The 15,153-nt window shown below is 52.3% G+C and overlaps 1 protein-coding gene across 3 annotated transcripts; it reads right to left on the reverse strand.

Moving 5' to 3' along the window:
• Window positions 1-11,255: 11,255 nt before the first annotated feature.
• LY6H (lymphocyte antigen 6 family member H) lies at window positions 11,256-14,455 on the reverse strand. Of its 3 annotated transcripts, XM_053559397.1 has the most exons (5): window positions 14,049-14,455; window positions 13,372-13,490; window positions 12,813-12,940; window positions 12,087-12,206; window positions 11,256-11,826 (listed from the first exon to the last, which is right to left on the reverse strand). In XM_053559397.1, the coding sequence occupies exons 1-5, from the start codon at window positions 14,082-14,084 to the stop codon at window positions 11,591-11,593; spliced, it is 639 nt and encodes a 212-aa protein (XP_053415372.1). In that variant the 5' UTR covers window positions 14,085-14,455; the 3' UTR covers window positions 11,256-11,590. The 3 variants fall into 3 exon arrangements, with proteins under 3 accessions (XP_053415372.1, XP_053415373.1, XP_053415375.1); XM_053559398.1 differs by lacking the exon at window positions 14,049-14,455 and having other exon boundaries at window positions 13,422-13,566; XM_053559400.1 differs by lacking the exons at window positions 13,372-13,490; window positions 14,049-14,455 and adding an exon at window positions 13,168-13,321.
• Between the last annotated feature and the right edge of the window lie 698 nt (window positions 14,456-15,153).

A 15,153-nucleotide genomic window follows, 5' to 3' on the forward strand; every position in this document is an offset into this window, starting at 1 on the left:
ATCACATGTAAACGTCTTCACAAAATCTCTTTCATGAACTTCATTTAACCTGCATAGACAATCCACAAACATTCTAAATCTTCTTTAACTTTTGCCCTGACTTTCACTTTCTTAAATAACCATTCTGTTTCAGGACAAATTTATCACACAATATTCTTTCCTTACACAATGCCATTTTTCTTTCTGTCTAATTTCTCTTACTCCCAAAAACTCATTTCTCACAAAACAGGATCACAGTTAACCATTCAATCATTTTGGAAGGTTTAAAAGGCAAGAATTTTTCTCTTTGACAAAGACTGTTTTTCCAACAATTTAAATAATCAAATTATTACATTTTACAAATGAGAGACATTTTATGAAATATAACATTGATACAGGATTTTCCCCACTCAGGGCTAGGTATTTTTCAGGCTCAGGTAAGCTCAGAAATCAGATTTCCATCTCTAGGTACAAACATGTTGCAGTCTATACCATTTGAGCCCTAGCAAGGTTATGAATAAAGCAGTTCCAAACATTTTGGATGGCTCCACCCTGAGTAGGGAGCACACACCCTAATTTTCTCCCAGATAAAAACTGCAACAATTTAATTACCTCGCCCAAGGTGAGGGGCTGCATTCATTCCTTAGAACACCTGTTCAGTTTGTAAAGGTATGTTTCCATTTATCAAGTTCTGTAAATTTTTGGAGGAGGCAGGACAGGGGTGACCCCACATAGACTGAAGATTTTTGTTCCATTCCTACACTATTCTGACCAAATGTAGGAACAGGGAGTGGCCCTGGTCCGGGTATTGTTCAAGAAAGAGAATCAGGGTTGTTTCGGTGAAGGGCCACAACAAGGAAGCAATAGCTAAATCCTCCAAAGTACTTGCCACCTGGGAGCTGTGTCCCGAGTGCGAGGCAGGTGGTGGGGTCAAGGTGGATGGACTGGCCGAGGATGGTCCCAAGGGGGCAGATGGAGGCAGTGAGGTGGGAAAGCCAGGTGTCCATTAAAAGAAGTGGACAAGTCTTTTTGGGGGGGGTTCTGAAAGTTTGAATCTATATTTTTATAATCAAGTGAAAAATATTATATGACACAATTCTCATTTTCTGCCATGTGAAGAGATCATTGAACAAGATAATTTTGACAAGTGAAAATATATATTGCTCTTGTATTTTTTTTTTTTTTTTGAGACAGAGCCTCAAGCCATCACCCTGGGTAGAGTGGTGTGGCATCACAGCTCACAGCAACCTCCAACTCCTGGGCTCAAGCAATTCTCCTGCCTCCGCCTCCCAAGTAGCTGGGACTACAGGTGCCCACCACAACACCTGGCTATTTTTTGGTTGCAGCCATCATTGATGTGTGGAGGGCCCAGGCTGGATTTGAACCTGCCAGCTCAGGTGGATGTGGCTGGCGCCTTAGCCACTTGAGCCACAGGCGCCGAGCCTCATTCTAGTATTTTTAATCTCAATGGGAGCAATGTAGCCATTAAAGTGAAGAAAAAAAATTTTTTGGTGGGGAGCAAAAATAATAATAATTTGTGACTCCCAATGCTGAACTGTACCAACACAATTGTATTGGTAAAAATTTAATTACTCTTGTTTCATTTTGGGAGGTAGCACATTACTGGCACTGGCATTAAGTTCGTGAAAGATATGTTACTGAATTTGTACCCCTGTGAGAGGAGGGTTGGAAAAGAGGTCTGAACATGCATATTGGCTACCATTAGCTGCATTGTGGATTTTGTTCATTTATATGATTTTGTTATTTTAAAAGGGCAAGTCTTCATAGGCAGTGAAAAGAATCAAAACTCCTCTTACTATGAATTTCTAGCCAGTTGTCGCTGCTGTCGCCAGTGGGAACCCTATGAGAATGAAGGCTTACAGCAAATGGGATTGGATGACAAAATAAATGTGCTAACAAGTCAACAGGGTGGGAATTTTGGACCCACCAAGGGATATTATTATTATAAAAATCTACCCAATTACTTTCTCTTGACTGATGACAACCAAGAGAACCACAATCGTCCAAATGCCAATCAGGAAAATCCTGAAAGGAAAGACAGTCTGAGTGACAGTTCTGGATAGTGGGAGAACAGAAGGGACAAGTCACCGGGGTCTTTATGCAGTTCAAGAGTATCCTAATTTCCTGTGATAGAGACCTCCCTAGACCAGGAAAAAGAGAGGGCCCCATGTCGAGGGCTAGTAGCTCTGATGGAAGAGTCCTCCCCAGGCGACAGAAAAAGGAGGGGCCCAAAGTCTGGCAACAATAGGGCATCAAAGAGCTAGGGAGATGCAGAAGAATTAGAACTAGCTGGGAAAAATATTCTGGGTGGTGACAGAAGCATGAACAAGGTCACCACAAAGAGATAAAAACAAGTCAGGGCCACATGCTCTCTGGAGGACCAGTTCAGAGGGGCACAGCTACCAAGCCCAATGCCAATATCAAGGATGAAGAGACCAATGACTGCCAGGCCGAGGATGCACCAGGCAGTGGGAGCTGTAGGACACATAAGAGCAAGTAAGTAAAGAAGGCGGTCTCAGAAGGAGCAAAGTTTGAAGGGTCCCTTGAAGGAAAAGATCTGCAGTCCACTCACAAATGTCTTCAAGACTGTTGTTTCAGGCTGAGACCAATCCTCCTATAAACACTGAACAAAGGGCACAAAACAACAAGACAGACATGGGCCTGACATGAACAATGTCTAACAATCCACACTTACGGGTAGGGCCTGTGGCTCAAGGAGTAGGGGGCCAGCCCCATATACCAGAGGTAGTGGGTTCAAACCCGACCCCAGCCAAAAACTGCAAAATAAAATAAAATAATCCACTTACTTTCACACTCCCGTACTCTCAGAACCAGTACTAGAACACACTGTCATACACTTTTTAACAGGCCTGTGAGCGATCTAACACCCTGGGGGTTGACTGGATCCCCACTTTCATTCCAATGGTGTTTCTGGTGACAGGTGTTGACACACATTTCTGGGAGTCTGGACAGGCCAGTAGGGCTGAGGCTCCCCACTGGTCTGGTCGTTCTACTCTGAAACCTGCCTCTGAGAGCTTCTGACAGGCCAATCACCTGGCAACCCAGGGTGCCTGTCCAAAGTTCCTGTCTCTTTGGCCTTCCCTCGGAGGTTCCTAAGGGCTCTACACAAATTACAACAAATGAATTCAACAGTTAACATGTCTTCACAACAATCCACAAGAAATAAGCACAACAAAAATACCATCAATAGTTACATTAACATCTGCAGACACTAGCCAAAAATAGATGTTAAAGTGGCTTACCTCCAGAGGTGGACTCACAGGTGAATTTAGGAGTGATCGTCAGCTGGTCTCCTGAGGACTCCAGGTTCTTCAGGGGGCGCCTCCCTCAGAAGGACCACAGCTGCCCCCCTCCTGAGGATCGGCAGAATAAGAGCCAGACAGAGTAATTCCAATGCAGAAAGGAAAACAGTGGCTGTTTCAAAAAGTAAAGAGGACTCTTTTTTTTTTTCTTTAGTTCCAAATGAGTAATTGACCTTGGGTCTTCTGCTGAGTGCTGGCACCTTAGCTCAAGGCTATTCGTAACATAGCAACCACAGCTTTTAGCAGGCAAAAAGATAGAAAAACAGTTCTAACAACTTTGTACTAACTCTTTAATTGCCAGAAAAGAGAGGGTCCCAAACTCAGGTGGGTCATTTACACCACAGTGTCAAGATAAAAAATGAGGAAGTACAAAAGGGCCATGTGAGAAGGACAGAGGCCAGTAAGTGCAGCCCGCTGCCCAGCAGGCCAAGATTCCAGAGCAACACTGTACAGTAAAGTCCAACTCCTACCCAGAAAGTGATGCCAAAGGCAGTGGGAGACATAGAAGATGTAAGAGAAAGATGGTAAAAAGACGAGTTTCCACAGGATGAAATTCCTGGAGAGTTCTCTGATCAAAGAGGTCAGTTATCCAGAGAATAATATGATCAAAATCACAGAGAAGGGGACGGATGGCATCCTCCAAGAGACACTTCAGGAAATATGTAAACCGACAAAACAGACAGGAGCCCAACATGAAGATTCAGACAGGAAGGAGCATAAACGGACAAAACACAAACCACTCACTCTCTCATGCATTTGTTTCAAGGGAAGACAGCACAAACATCCGCCTTATATGACCCGATCAGCCACTCTGACGTGGATCTGGGATCTAGCCAGCCCCTCCAGCATAGATCCAAACCTGAAGACCCTGCTGGCCACTCCAACACGGATCTGGTATCTGGCCAGCCACTCTGGCACAGATCCAACCAAAGGTTCCTCTCAGCAGACATCTCGGGGTGGGGGGAACCAGCCACCCTGGGTGCAGCTGCGTCCAGCCCCCAAGAATGGCCCCAACAGACTTACTAGTAAAACCCAGAAACCAGAACCCAAACCAGATGACTCTATTAAGGTGCCCAAATTTAATCTATTAATTTGGTAGGTTGGAGCAGAGGGATGAAGTCGGTCTTTCACCTGGTGCTGAGGAATTCTCAGAAGCCGCCCGCTAGGTGAAAACCCAGCTCATGTGCCCAACCACAACCAGTGGTCACAGCCTGGGTCAAGACCCAGGAATCTCGCTGGGGCCTCCAAATGTTATGGGGCGAGAAAAGACCACCAGACAAATAATCGTCAAAATGCCAATAAGGAGCCTTTATTTAAACTGGCCAGCTGGCCGGCTATCTCCACAAGTCTCTAAGAGAGCAGAGAAGAGCAGCCACGACCAGGGTTAATGCACAGCTTTTATAGGTTGGATGACTCAGCAAGCAAGGTGCCAGACTCTACAACTGGGACGGAGAGCGTGGCCCTTGCAGTTACTTGGTTAAGCAAAATAATAGTTAAGCAAAAATGTTTTTAACATCAATGGGGCCAGCATGACTTTATACTGTCTGTGTGTGCACCATGAAGTCAGCAAGGCCTTATCTTGTGTGTGTTCTTCAAGGCCCCAACCCGTGTGTCCCCTGCTCAGCCTCCCCTCTCATCTCTGTTTCCTGGGGAAGGGGAATGGGGGAGCGGGGCCCTGGCCCACCAGGCCACCATCTAATTTGCATAAAGACTTCCTGAGTGGCTATGCAGGACACTGAGGAGGTAAACTGTGTTTCCTTCCACCACTTTCAGACCAGCCTGGAACAGAAGGGGCTAGAGACAGGGGTCTAGAATTAGCCTCACCTCCATGCACACAAGACCCCTGTGAGCTGGGTATGTCTTACCTCACGGACACAGGACCAGGCTCAGAGAGGTGCAGAGCTTGGCCAGGATCACACAGCAAGGCGATGACAGAAGAGAAATTTGAATCCAGGAAGTCTGATATCCAGTGAAGATTTTGGCATGTCAGTGTCTCACCTCTTCTAAATCTGCTTCCCTGTACAAAGTGGCTGTGATCAGGGGATGGATGTGCTCCGCGAGCCTCAGGCCCTGGCCCTACTGAAGTGTCCAGTACCCCTGGGCAGGCAGGGCCCAGACCCACCCCCCAGGAAGGAGGCAGAAGAACCTCACAGTTCCTACTGGGGAAGGTGAACTCCACCCACTGCCAAGCACCAGGCTGCTCCAGGGAGGTGGGAAATGGCTCATATGTGCCCAGATAAAGATATCAAAAGGAAAACTATAAAGACTTCCCAATCCAAACACGACACAAATGTCCTATGGTGCAAATACCCTAACAAAATGAATCTGGCAGTGGTTTCAAAGAGTATTATCTCACAAATGCCAGGACAGCTCACCATTAAGAAACCCAGCAAGTGGGCCAGGTGTGGTGGCTCACGCCTGTGAACACAGCACCATGGGAGGCAGAGGAGGGTGGATCACCTGAGCAAGAGCCAGACCTCATCTCTAAAAATAGTCAGGCATTGTGGTGGGCGCCTGTAGTCCCAGCTATTTTGGAGGCTGAGGCAAGAGGACCACTTGAGCCCGAGAGTTTGAGGTTCTGTGAGCTATGGTGCCATGGCACTCTACCAAGGGTGAAAAAGTGAGACTCTATCTTAAAAAAAAAAAAGAAAGAAAAGGAAAAAAACCTAGTAAGAAAACTCACTATATTAGCTAGTCATTAAACTAGGGAAATATGGAGTTATATAGATAGATCATGAAAGAGTACTTCTTTTATTTATTTATTTTTTCAAGACCAGGTCTCACTTTGTCACCCTCGGTAGAGTGCTGTGGCATCACAGCTCACAGCAACCTCCAGCTCTTGGGCTTAGGCAATTCTCCTGCCTCCGCCTTCCAAGTAGCTGGGGCTACAGGCACCCGCCATAACGCCTGGCTATTTTTTTGTTGCAGTTTGGCTGAGGCCAGGTTTGAACCCACTACCCTTGGTATATGGGGCCAGCACCCTATTCACTGAGCCACAGGCGCCGCCCAAGGGTATTTCTTTTAAATTCATCAGCCATTCCTAATACAACTCTAATTGTAATATGAATAAATAGTCTAAGCTGAATAAAACCGATTTTCAAATTCAACAGCAAAGATCAATTTGTGGTATAAATGAAACACCCTCCATAAAGAGGACACCCAATCAGTCTTACTGCTCAGCTACAATTTTGGAGTTCCCAGGAAATGCAACAGCAAAGAAAACTGCCTAAGCAACATAAGCATTAGAAAAGAAGGGACCAAATTGTCTTTCTTCGTAGATCATACAACTGTACACTTTGAAAGTGTAAGAGAGCCTGCTCAGATGGGATTCAGGAATATCCACATCGCAGCGTTACCTCTGATGGCCTCAATCACCTGGACTCCCACTTTCTCCTTGTAGAAGTCCGAAACTCCACCTCGCAGCCCCCCAGCTCCTGGGGTGTAGGCTAGGACTTCACCTCTGCCAGGAGACACATCGAGCAGCATGACCAAGGAGCACCTCGCAGGGGGCACAGGCCTCCCAGCACCAGCTCCACTGCATGCCCCAGCTGCCCCTGGGCCTGCGGTCCTTCCCTGTTAAACCACCTGCTTACACCGGCTCAGGCAGGTTGAGGTCTACAGCCAAGAAGCCGGACAGCACCCTGGAGAGGAGAGTGTGACGCAGCCCACAAACAGCTGGGCAGGAAACTCGGCCCCAGCATCCTCACAGCTTTTATCTCTAAACCAGTCCCTCTTCCCAAGTGGAAGAAGCTTAACGTCTCAGTCAATGGGGGTTCCTTATTTTCCTTCTCAGGGCTGCGTCGTGGAGGGGACAGGATGACAAATCCATCTGTTCAGATGCCTGTTGACACACGCCTTGGTCCCCATGGTGCTCAGCCTCTGGCCAGTGCACACAGGTTACTCCCAAATGGTCTTCTCCATATCTGCGGCCCTTACCCCACCCCATTTCTGGGCCATGTTGCAGGCCGTCAGTTCTGAGGCCACCTGTGGCCTTCCTACCTTCACCCATGATGGTGATGCCCTGAGGTCTCGAGCCCTTGGGAGGGTCGGGAATATGTTAAATGACTATCCCTTCTCTCCTTCTTTGGTTTCTTTAGACATTAATATCAAATCAATGATACATCAAGTGCCCATGGTGGTGGCGATGAGGGTTTGCATTACTTGACTTGATCCTTATGTTCTAAAAACGTGAGACGTAAGGTGGGTATTAGTGATCCCATTACAAATGAGGAATCTGAGACTCAAAGAAGCACTTCCCAGGAAGCCGCCTGGAGCCTCTCCCTGGGTCCCCCAGCTTCGGCCCTTACCAGCTCCCCATTTCCTCTCCCACACACCCATGTTGTCCATCCTAGTTTGAGGGACGCCCCCTCCCGCCTCCCCGCCCCCCCTCCATTGGATCAGAGCATGCTCTAAGAGAGTCCTCCACAGACTCATTCCCTCTGCCAGGGCGCTCGTCTTGGAAAGGTGCATGGAAATGTGGGTTTTAGCTTTTGGAAACAAAAAGGCCAGAAATCCAAGGGCCTCCATGGCGTCTGCCCTATCGATCCCTCCCCTCAGGCAACAAGTCCATCTGCTTCAACTGGGTGGGGATACATAATGAAAGGAGTATCACTGAGAAAATTAACAAAACATTAGCTTACCACACCAAAAATGGTCAATTTAAAGGAAAGGGGGGAAATCCTATTTACAACACCAGAAACTATAAATTACCTAGCAATAAATATACCAAGGAAAACACACAGCCCACATGAAGGAAACTGTGAAGCCACAGAGAGGGGCGTTACTTAAGAGACTGAGCTGAAGACAAGATAAACCAAGTTTCTGAGCAGGAAGAATCAAAACAGTAAAAATGTCAACTCTTCTCAACACCACACCCACATAGGTGATGTCCCAACAGAAATTCTAACTGAGTGTTTCTCTAGACCTTGGCCAAGGGGTCCCAGATTCATCTGTGAGAAGCAATTGTGAGGAGCACCAACTTTGTACAAAAGGAGAGTAAGGAGGGGCATTTGCCTCCAGCTGTCCAGTGTACTTACTACAAGCTGTCGTGGTCACATCACCACGGCAGAGAACTGTCCTGCGACACGCTGACCTCGGGAGCCCAATGGGTGGCAGTTCAGAAGCCCCTACGTGGGACACATTCCACCTTAAAGGTAGAGCACTAAATCAACGGCTTATTATATATGTATTTATTTATTTATTTGCAGACAGAATCTCATTTTGTCACCCTCAATAAAGTGTGGTGGTGTCACAGCTCACAGCAACTTCAAACTCCTGGGCTCAAGCGATTCTCTTGCCTCAGTCTCCCGAGTAGCTGGGACTACGGGTGCCCACCACAACGCCTGGCTATTTTTAGAGATGGGGTCTCACTCTTGTTCAGACTGGTCTGGAGCTTGTGAGCTCAGGCACTCCACCCACCTCTGCCTCCCAGAATGCTAGGGTTACAAGCATGAACCACTGCACCTGGCCATTCAATTTACTGTTTTATTTAATAAAAGGTATAGAGGAAAAGGGGCCATGTGTAAGAATTCCCCACCTCCCGTCACATCATGATGAGCTCCAGGTGGACTGGACACCTGACTGCAGGAACAAAGCTGTAAAAAGAGCAGAAGGAAACCAAGAACCTGCTTTCATAAGATGGGGTGGAAAAGGTCCTCCTAAGATATAAAACCCCAAACCCTAAAAGAACAATTAGACTCAATTAGGACACAGACAAAGGTACAATGAAGACCCCCCAGTCAAGGATGCAAGATATAGCCCTCAGGAAAATTCCTGCAGAACATAAGACATGGGGAGGGGTCCCGTCCCCAATATACAAAAGGGGAGTACAAATCAGTAGAAGAAAGGCAAATGCCACAGTCAGAGCACAGATGAAGGATGTGCCCAGGCAAACGCAGAACCAGAGAAGATGCTGGAAGGAAACTAATTTGGGGCTTTCACATGAAAGCTATAACCCAGTTACAACCTAAGAATAGGGGGAAGGGGGAAAGGGAGGGGAGGGAGGGGCGTGGTGGGTAGAGGGAGGGGGATTGGTGGGATTACACCTGCGGTGCATCTTACAGGGGTATATGCGAAACTTGGTAAATGTGGAATGTAAATGTCTTGGCACAGTAACTGAGATAATGCCAGGAAGGCTATGTTAACCATTGTGATGAAAGTGTGTCAAATGGTCTATGAAGCTAGTGTATGATGCCCCATGATCATATCAATGTACACAGCTATGATTTAATAAAAAAAAAAAAAAGAAAGAAAAAAGAAAAAAAAAAAGATGCTGGAAGGCAGGACAGGCAGACACCCCTGATGCCCAGTAACACCCGCTGCCAGTGCGAGCTGGAGGACCTGGAGGAAGAAAACGTGACACGGCCTTTCTACAGCCTACGCTGCCCTTTTTAAGCAAACATTGTCTCAATGAGCAAGCCCTTCCCAGAATCCATCCTACACACACCAACACTTGTGCCCACAAAGACAGGCTCGAGGATGGTCACTTTGTGTTGCTAAGCACAGAACACCGCAAAGGATGCCCCCCATGAGGGACGGTCCGGTCTCCCTGCTCAGGCAACACCACACAGACACAGAGGAGGCGAGGGCAGCCCAGACCCATAGTCCCAGATTGGTGACAAGGACGGGCTGACACCCACTCAGCACCACTGCCCACATGAGAGGGCAGCCTGCAAGTGGGGAGCCAGGGCAGGAGGCCTGTGGGGTGCTCCCTGCACCCCTCAAAACTCTGCCATCCAGCGTGAGAGGGGAGGGAAAGGTGGAAGGCAGCCCTCTGATTTTGTATAATTCTTTTAAAAAATGAGAAAATTTTGCTTTTTTACATTTTTCAATACTTCTCTCAGGTAACAAATTCAGCCCACAAATATTTAAGTGAAAACTGGCTCAAACCTCATCCCGGTGGGACGTCCCCCCCACACCACCAAACTTCTGGAGGGGTTGCCTCTGCCTGTGGTCTTCGCTGGCTCTGGCCTCCAACCTCTTCTGGACCCTTAAGCTTCTCCGCAGTCCCCAGAACCCAAACAAGGGACAGTGGTGAAGCGGGCACAGTGGTGGGGAGGGCCTGGAGCACAATGACAACAACAGAGAATACGACTCAGCTGTGTCCACCACTGTCCAGCGAGGCCTGAAGGCCATGACCCCAGATTTCTGTCTGGGACAAATGCCAAGCCCGGTTCCTATAGAAACCATTTTTCTTCCAAGGAGTCCAGGACCCAGCAGTGACCTCAGGTCTGGCACCTGAGGTGGCACCAGAGAGTACTGGCAAAGACCAGGCCCAGAGAAACCCTGGGGTGTGTGCCAAGCACTGAGTGGTGAGCCTGGGCCTCAGACGAGCCGCTGGAGCACAGAGCACAGTGGCCAGTGGGTGCAGGACGCTGGGCTGGACCAGGGATGCAGAGGTAAAACTGAGGACTGGAGCAGCCCAGGGCACAGGCTTTCTCAGCCCCTGACCACAGGGTAGATGGCCAGTGAAGAGGCAAGGAGGCTCAGGGGAGTTGTCCCAGCACTGACCACCCGCCAGGGGCTGAGAGAGCCCAGGCACGGCCTCTGTGCTCATGTGGTGTGGAAGTTCTGGTGCGTGTGCACAGGACGCCTGTGGGACTAAGCACATGCGTGTGCACAGGGTGTGACGAGAACGTGTCGCTGTGGGCGGGGTGTGTGCAGGTGGTGCCAACGCCCCTCAGGCCCACCCTGTGATCTTGTTCATCTCAACTCTGACCCTCACCCCCTACCAAGGGCTCCCAAATCTCAGCAGGCTGGAGCAGCCGCACAAACCCACACCCACCCAGCACCCGGTGTGTCCAAGTAACTGGCACCACAGGCCATGAGCTGGGCAGCCTCAACAGCATGGGTGAGCCCCTAGTCCACCATCTCTGCTCTCCCGTCACTCCCGCTATCTGCCAGGACGCCCAGCCCCAGGCTCAGACCCAGGTGTCAGGACTCAGAAGTGACTTTATTTCTCTGTCGAAGGTGGCCTTTCAGCCAGGATGTTGGGCTGTGCCTTGCTTGGGTTCACCTCCCCTCTAGGACCCGGGGTCCCAACCCCCTGCCCTCTGCCCAGATGCCAGGCTTCCTGGGGATTTCCAGCTGCCTGGGACTCAGAGCTCATGGAGAGACAGGGAGACAAAATTCATGGCTGGGGTGGGGTGAGAGCCACAGGCCACGGAGCTGGGCTGAGACTGCCCCCAGCCCCAGCCAGGAGAGGCTGGGGAGGGGGCAGTGACAAGCTCAAGGGAACAAGCTCAGAAGCCCCTAGGAGGGAACAGACCTCAGGGCCCAGCCCAGAGCAGGGCAGGCCCCAGGCTGAGCAGGAGGCTCCCTGCCAGGGCCCAGGGGCTGCGCCCCACCCCGGCCGCCCCATTGCACAAATCCTTCTCACAGCAGGCCACGTCGACTTTTAAGATCCCAGAGTTAATAAATCCCATTAGATAGTCTGAGAAAAAGTGTCGCTTCACGAAGTCACAGGAAGAGGCACACATCTTGTTCACAGAATGGTCCTTCCTGCCTGAGGGAAAGAAAGCAAGGCCTGGGAAGGGGGCCCCAGCCCTCTCTTCCCTGCCCCCATGAGGATCCAACCCAGGGCAGCCCTTGACCCACCCATGCTGGCCCCAGCTACACAGGTAGGGTTACCAAGGCCACACAGAGGGCACCACCCTGCAGCACACCAATGCTCTTCTCCCAGCCCAGACAGGCTCAGAGAACACTTCCGACCTCTCCAGGAGCCTGGCTCTCAGCAGCCCCTCTCCCCCTGGGGTCCTAACTTACTGCTGCTGGGATCGGTGATCCGGACACTGGCGCACACTGTGTCCGACGACTGGCACTGCTTCGGGGTACAATGGCTGGAGTTGGTGGTCAAGGTGCAGTCCTGGCACCACAGGCCATGAGCTGAGCAGGGCACCAGGAGGAGGATGACCAGAGGCCAGCTGCAGGTTGTCCTGGCAGAACCCTGGCTGAGGAGGTTCAGACTCCCACCCCCAGGACCGGGTGGGCCAGACTGACCCCTGGGCCAACCCCTGCTCCTCCCTGTAAGTTTCAGGAGGGCCCAATCCTGGACTTGGGGAGTCCTACAGCCCCTCCCTGGCCCCACACATACCTCACCCCTACAGTGCTTCTCCCACAGTCCTGCCCCACTCACACCCCTCAAAGTTCTGAGGGTTCCAAGCCATGAGGGCTAAACTGTATTTTACGGGAGCCCGGGTGGGGCTCTGACAAGCGGGAAGGGCAGGCATCCACGCAGGACCGGCCGCCCACCGCACAAAGCCTGGGAGGAAATGTGCTCCGTGACCTCCGATGCTGGGAGAGGCCCGCGAGACTGATGGGAGCGGGCAAGGGCTGGCCTAAGGGTCCCGGGTCCAGAAGGGGAGGTGGGCTTTCTGGGAAGCGTGGTGGGCACTGACGGAGGACGGCGACCTCACAGCCCCTCCTTCCAAAGCACCGTCCTCGCTCTTTCCAGGGGGAGACCCGATCCATACCCGCGGGCCCCCCACTCACCGGGCGCGGAGCACAGCAGGACGGCCAGCAGCGCCAGGCTGAGCCCCTTCATGGCCGCAGGCAGCATGCTCCCGGCGGGCCTGTGGGCGGTGTGGGGGCTGCGGGTGGGGGTCCTCTTGGGCTCAGGCCTGCAGAGAGAAGCCTCGGTCAGGAGTCCCACGTCCTCCCCGTTTCTTGCCTCAGGACACAACCTTCTCAACGGAATCCAGGGCCCGGATCGCCCTAGAGCTGGCAAAGCTCCACCCCCAGCCCGTCTCCCACAGCGTCCACCATCACTGGTGTCCCCGCCGGGAGGAAAGGTCTGCCTTCTCCAGCTAGGCGACAGCCCGAGGCGCCCCCTCCCCACGCCGGGCACCTGTGTGAGGGGTGTCTTCTCCTCCCTGGGGAGCTGTGGGCGCGTCCGGACGGCCAAAGGGCAGCAGAAGGTGGGAGGCTACCGCACCTGCCGACGACGGGAGGGGTGCGCGCCACGTCCCCGCCCCCACCCCTGGGCTGGAGGACCGGGAACCCCGCACCGAGCCCCCTCCCGGGCCTCCAGCGCGCGCGCCTCGCCGCTCACCGCGGATCGGAGCGTGGAGCGCGGGCCTCGGGGTCGAGGGGCGCACTCACATCCCGGGGGGGTCCGCACTCCGGGCTCTGGCGGCGTGCGCGGCGCGGGAGCGGTGCCCTTCGGTCTCCCTGCGGACCGGAACCCGGGCGCAGCCTCGTCTTTCGGGGAACGCAGCCGCAGAAGCAGACCCCACGCGAGGGGCGGGGCGGAGCCGGGGCGGGGGCCGTGCGGGGGGCGGGGGCGGCAGAGACGCGAGGGGCGGGGGCGCCGGGGCTCGGAGCCCCCGGCAGGTAGCTGGCCTTCCTGCGCCCCCTCGCTCGCGCGCGCGCCCTCCTGGACTCCGGCTTCCGCAGCCACTGTCCACTCCCGCACTCCTCCCCCACCTCCGCGCCCCACCCCCCCACACACCAGGGTGTGGGCAGGAGCCCTCCCCCCTCTGCTCAGCTGAGATTCCCCTTGGAATTTCTCGAAAGAACGTTTGCTGCGAAAAGAAGCAAAATGCACAAAGATGCAGGGAGCGAAGGAGGTAAGAGCCGGGATGCTCCGCTCAGGTCTCAGTTCACACGCCTCCGGGAACAGACTTCCAACCCTGGGGTCCCTCCCCTTCTCCTGCCCTCCTCCGAGCATCCGTGAAGACCCCATCAGAAGCCGTACCGCCAGGGACTTCTGTAACCAACGACACTCACACCCAGGGGATGAGACCAAAATCCCGGCCAGGGCATTCAAGGCTCCGTTGGAGCAGCTTCTCAGCTTCCTCTTCGCCTTCCTGCCCTACCCCACAGCGGTGCCTCCGCACCAGCGGTCCCCTGTGCCCAGAACCGCCTCTGTGGGCGCTAGGTAAGGTGCAGTCTGCCTTTGTGGGAATCGTCCTGCCTTCATTCCCTGGACCAAGAACTGCTGGCCTGGAACTTCCCCAGGCCCTGGGCCAGGCACTAGACGACGAGGTTTCTGCCTCCTCTTACACGAGACACACGGTCATCACCAACGCAGCATCTATGCAGAACGTGGCGATCGTAGCTGCCCTTTGCTGAGTACGACTACACGTAAACACTTGATGTGTGTAGTCTGGTCACAACCTCACAAGCCCTCCTGTGCGGATACTGTTTCCATCCTGCAGATGGGAGACCATGCACAGAGAGACTCCCCCCCGTGACCTGGTGACATGGCCAGTGGTGGGACCCACGCAGTGTGGACCCAGAGCCAGAGGTGCGCCAGAGTGTGCACCTCACCCCTGCATGTGCAGCTGCTGATGAGTGAAGGCAGAGGAAGAGGCACAGAAGAGGATGATGTCAAAGGACCCAGGTTTGCATTAGGGTCAGGGAAAGCTGAGACCTGGTAAAGTGCAGAGGGCAAGAACTGGATCATGGCTCAAACACAATTCTTTTCAAAGCATTGCAGAGCGCTCAAGAAAGTAAAAGAAATCAATACATAAATGAGATCACAGAGCCCCAAAACCTGTCTTCTGAGTAAGAAGCAGGTGAGGAAGCCAAAGGGATCCTGGGCACAACCTGAACCTGTGTGGGGTCCCAGGTCTGAGTGCGCATACTCCCAGAAGCAGAGCCTGAAGCAAGGGTTCAGGCCAAGGCTTTCCTTGGTGGTGATGGGAGCAGCCCTGGGAGGAACCAGCAGAGATATAGTACTGAGTGAACTGCGAAGGGGGGGGGGGGGGTAATGTAGCCTGGTCTCACAGAGAGACTCTGGTTAACGTTCAAAGTGTGAGCCTGGGACTGATCTCACCCAGGGGATGAAGGAACAGGTATTTTTACAGTAGCTCCTGGGAGACATTGATTG

This window comes from Nycticebus coucang, chromosome 13 (assembly GCF_027406575.1).
Source record: "Nycticebus coucang isolate mNycCou1 chromosome 13, mNycCou1.pri, whole genome shotgun sequence".
Lineage (NCBI taxonomy): Eukaryota > Metazoa > Chordata > Mammalia > Primates > Lorisidae > Nycticebus > Nycticebus coucang.

Bases quoted from the DNA above. Each gene is read 5' to 3' on its own strand.
- LY6H (XM_053559397.1), bottom strand. From the start codon at position 14,084: ATGCCCTGGCCGGGATTTTGGTCTCATCCCCTGGGT. The intron at 13,491-14,048 runs GTGAGTGTCGTT...TCCGGTCCGCAG, and splicing joins TTTGGTCTCATCCCCTGGGT to GGAGACCGAAGGGCACCGCT. The intron at 12,941-13,371 runs GTGAGCGGCGAG...TTCTCTCTGCAG, and splicing joins GCTCCACGCTCCGATCCGCG to GCCTGAGCCCAAGAGGACCC.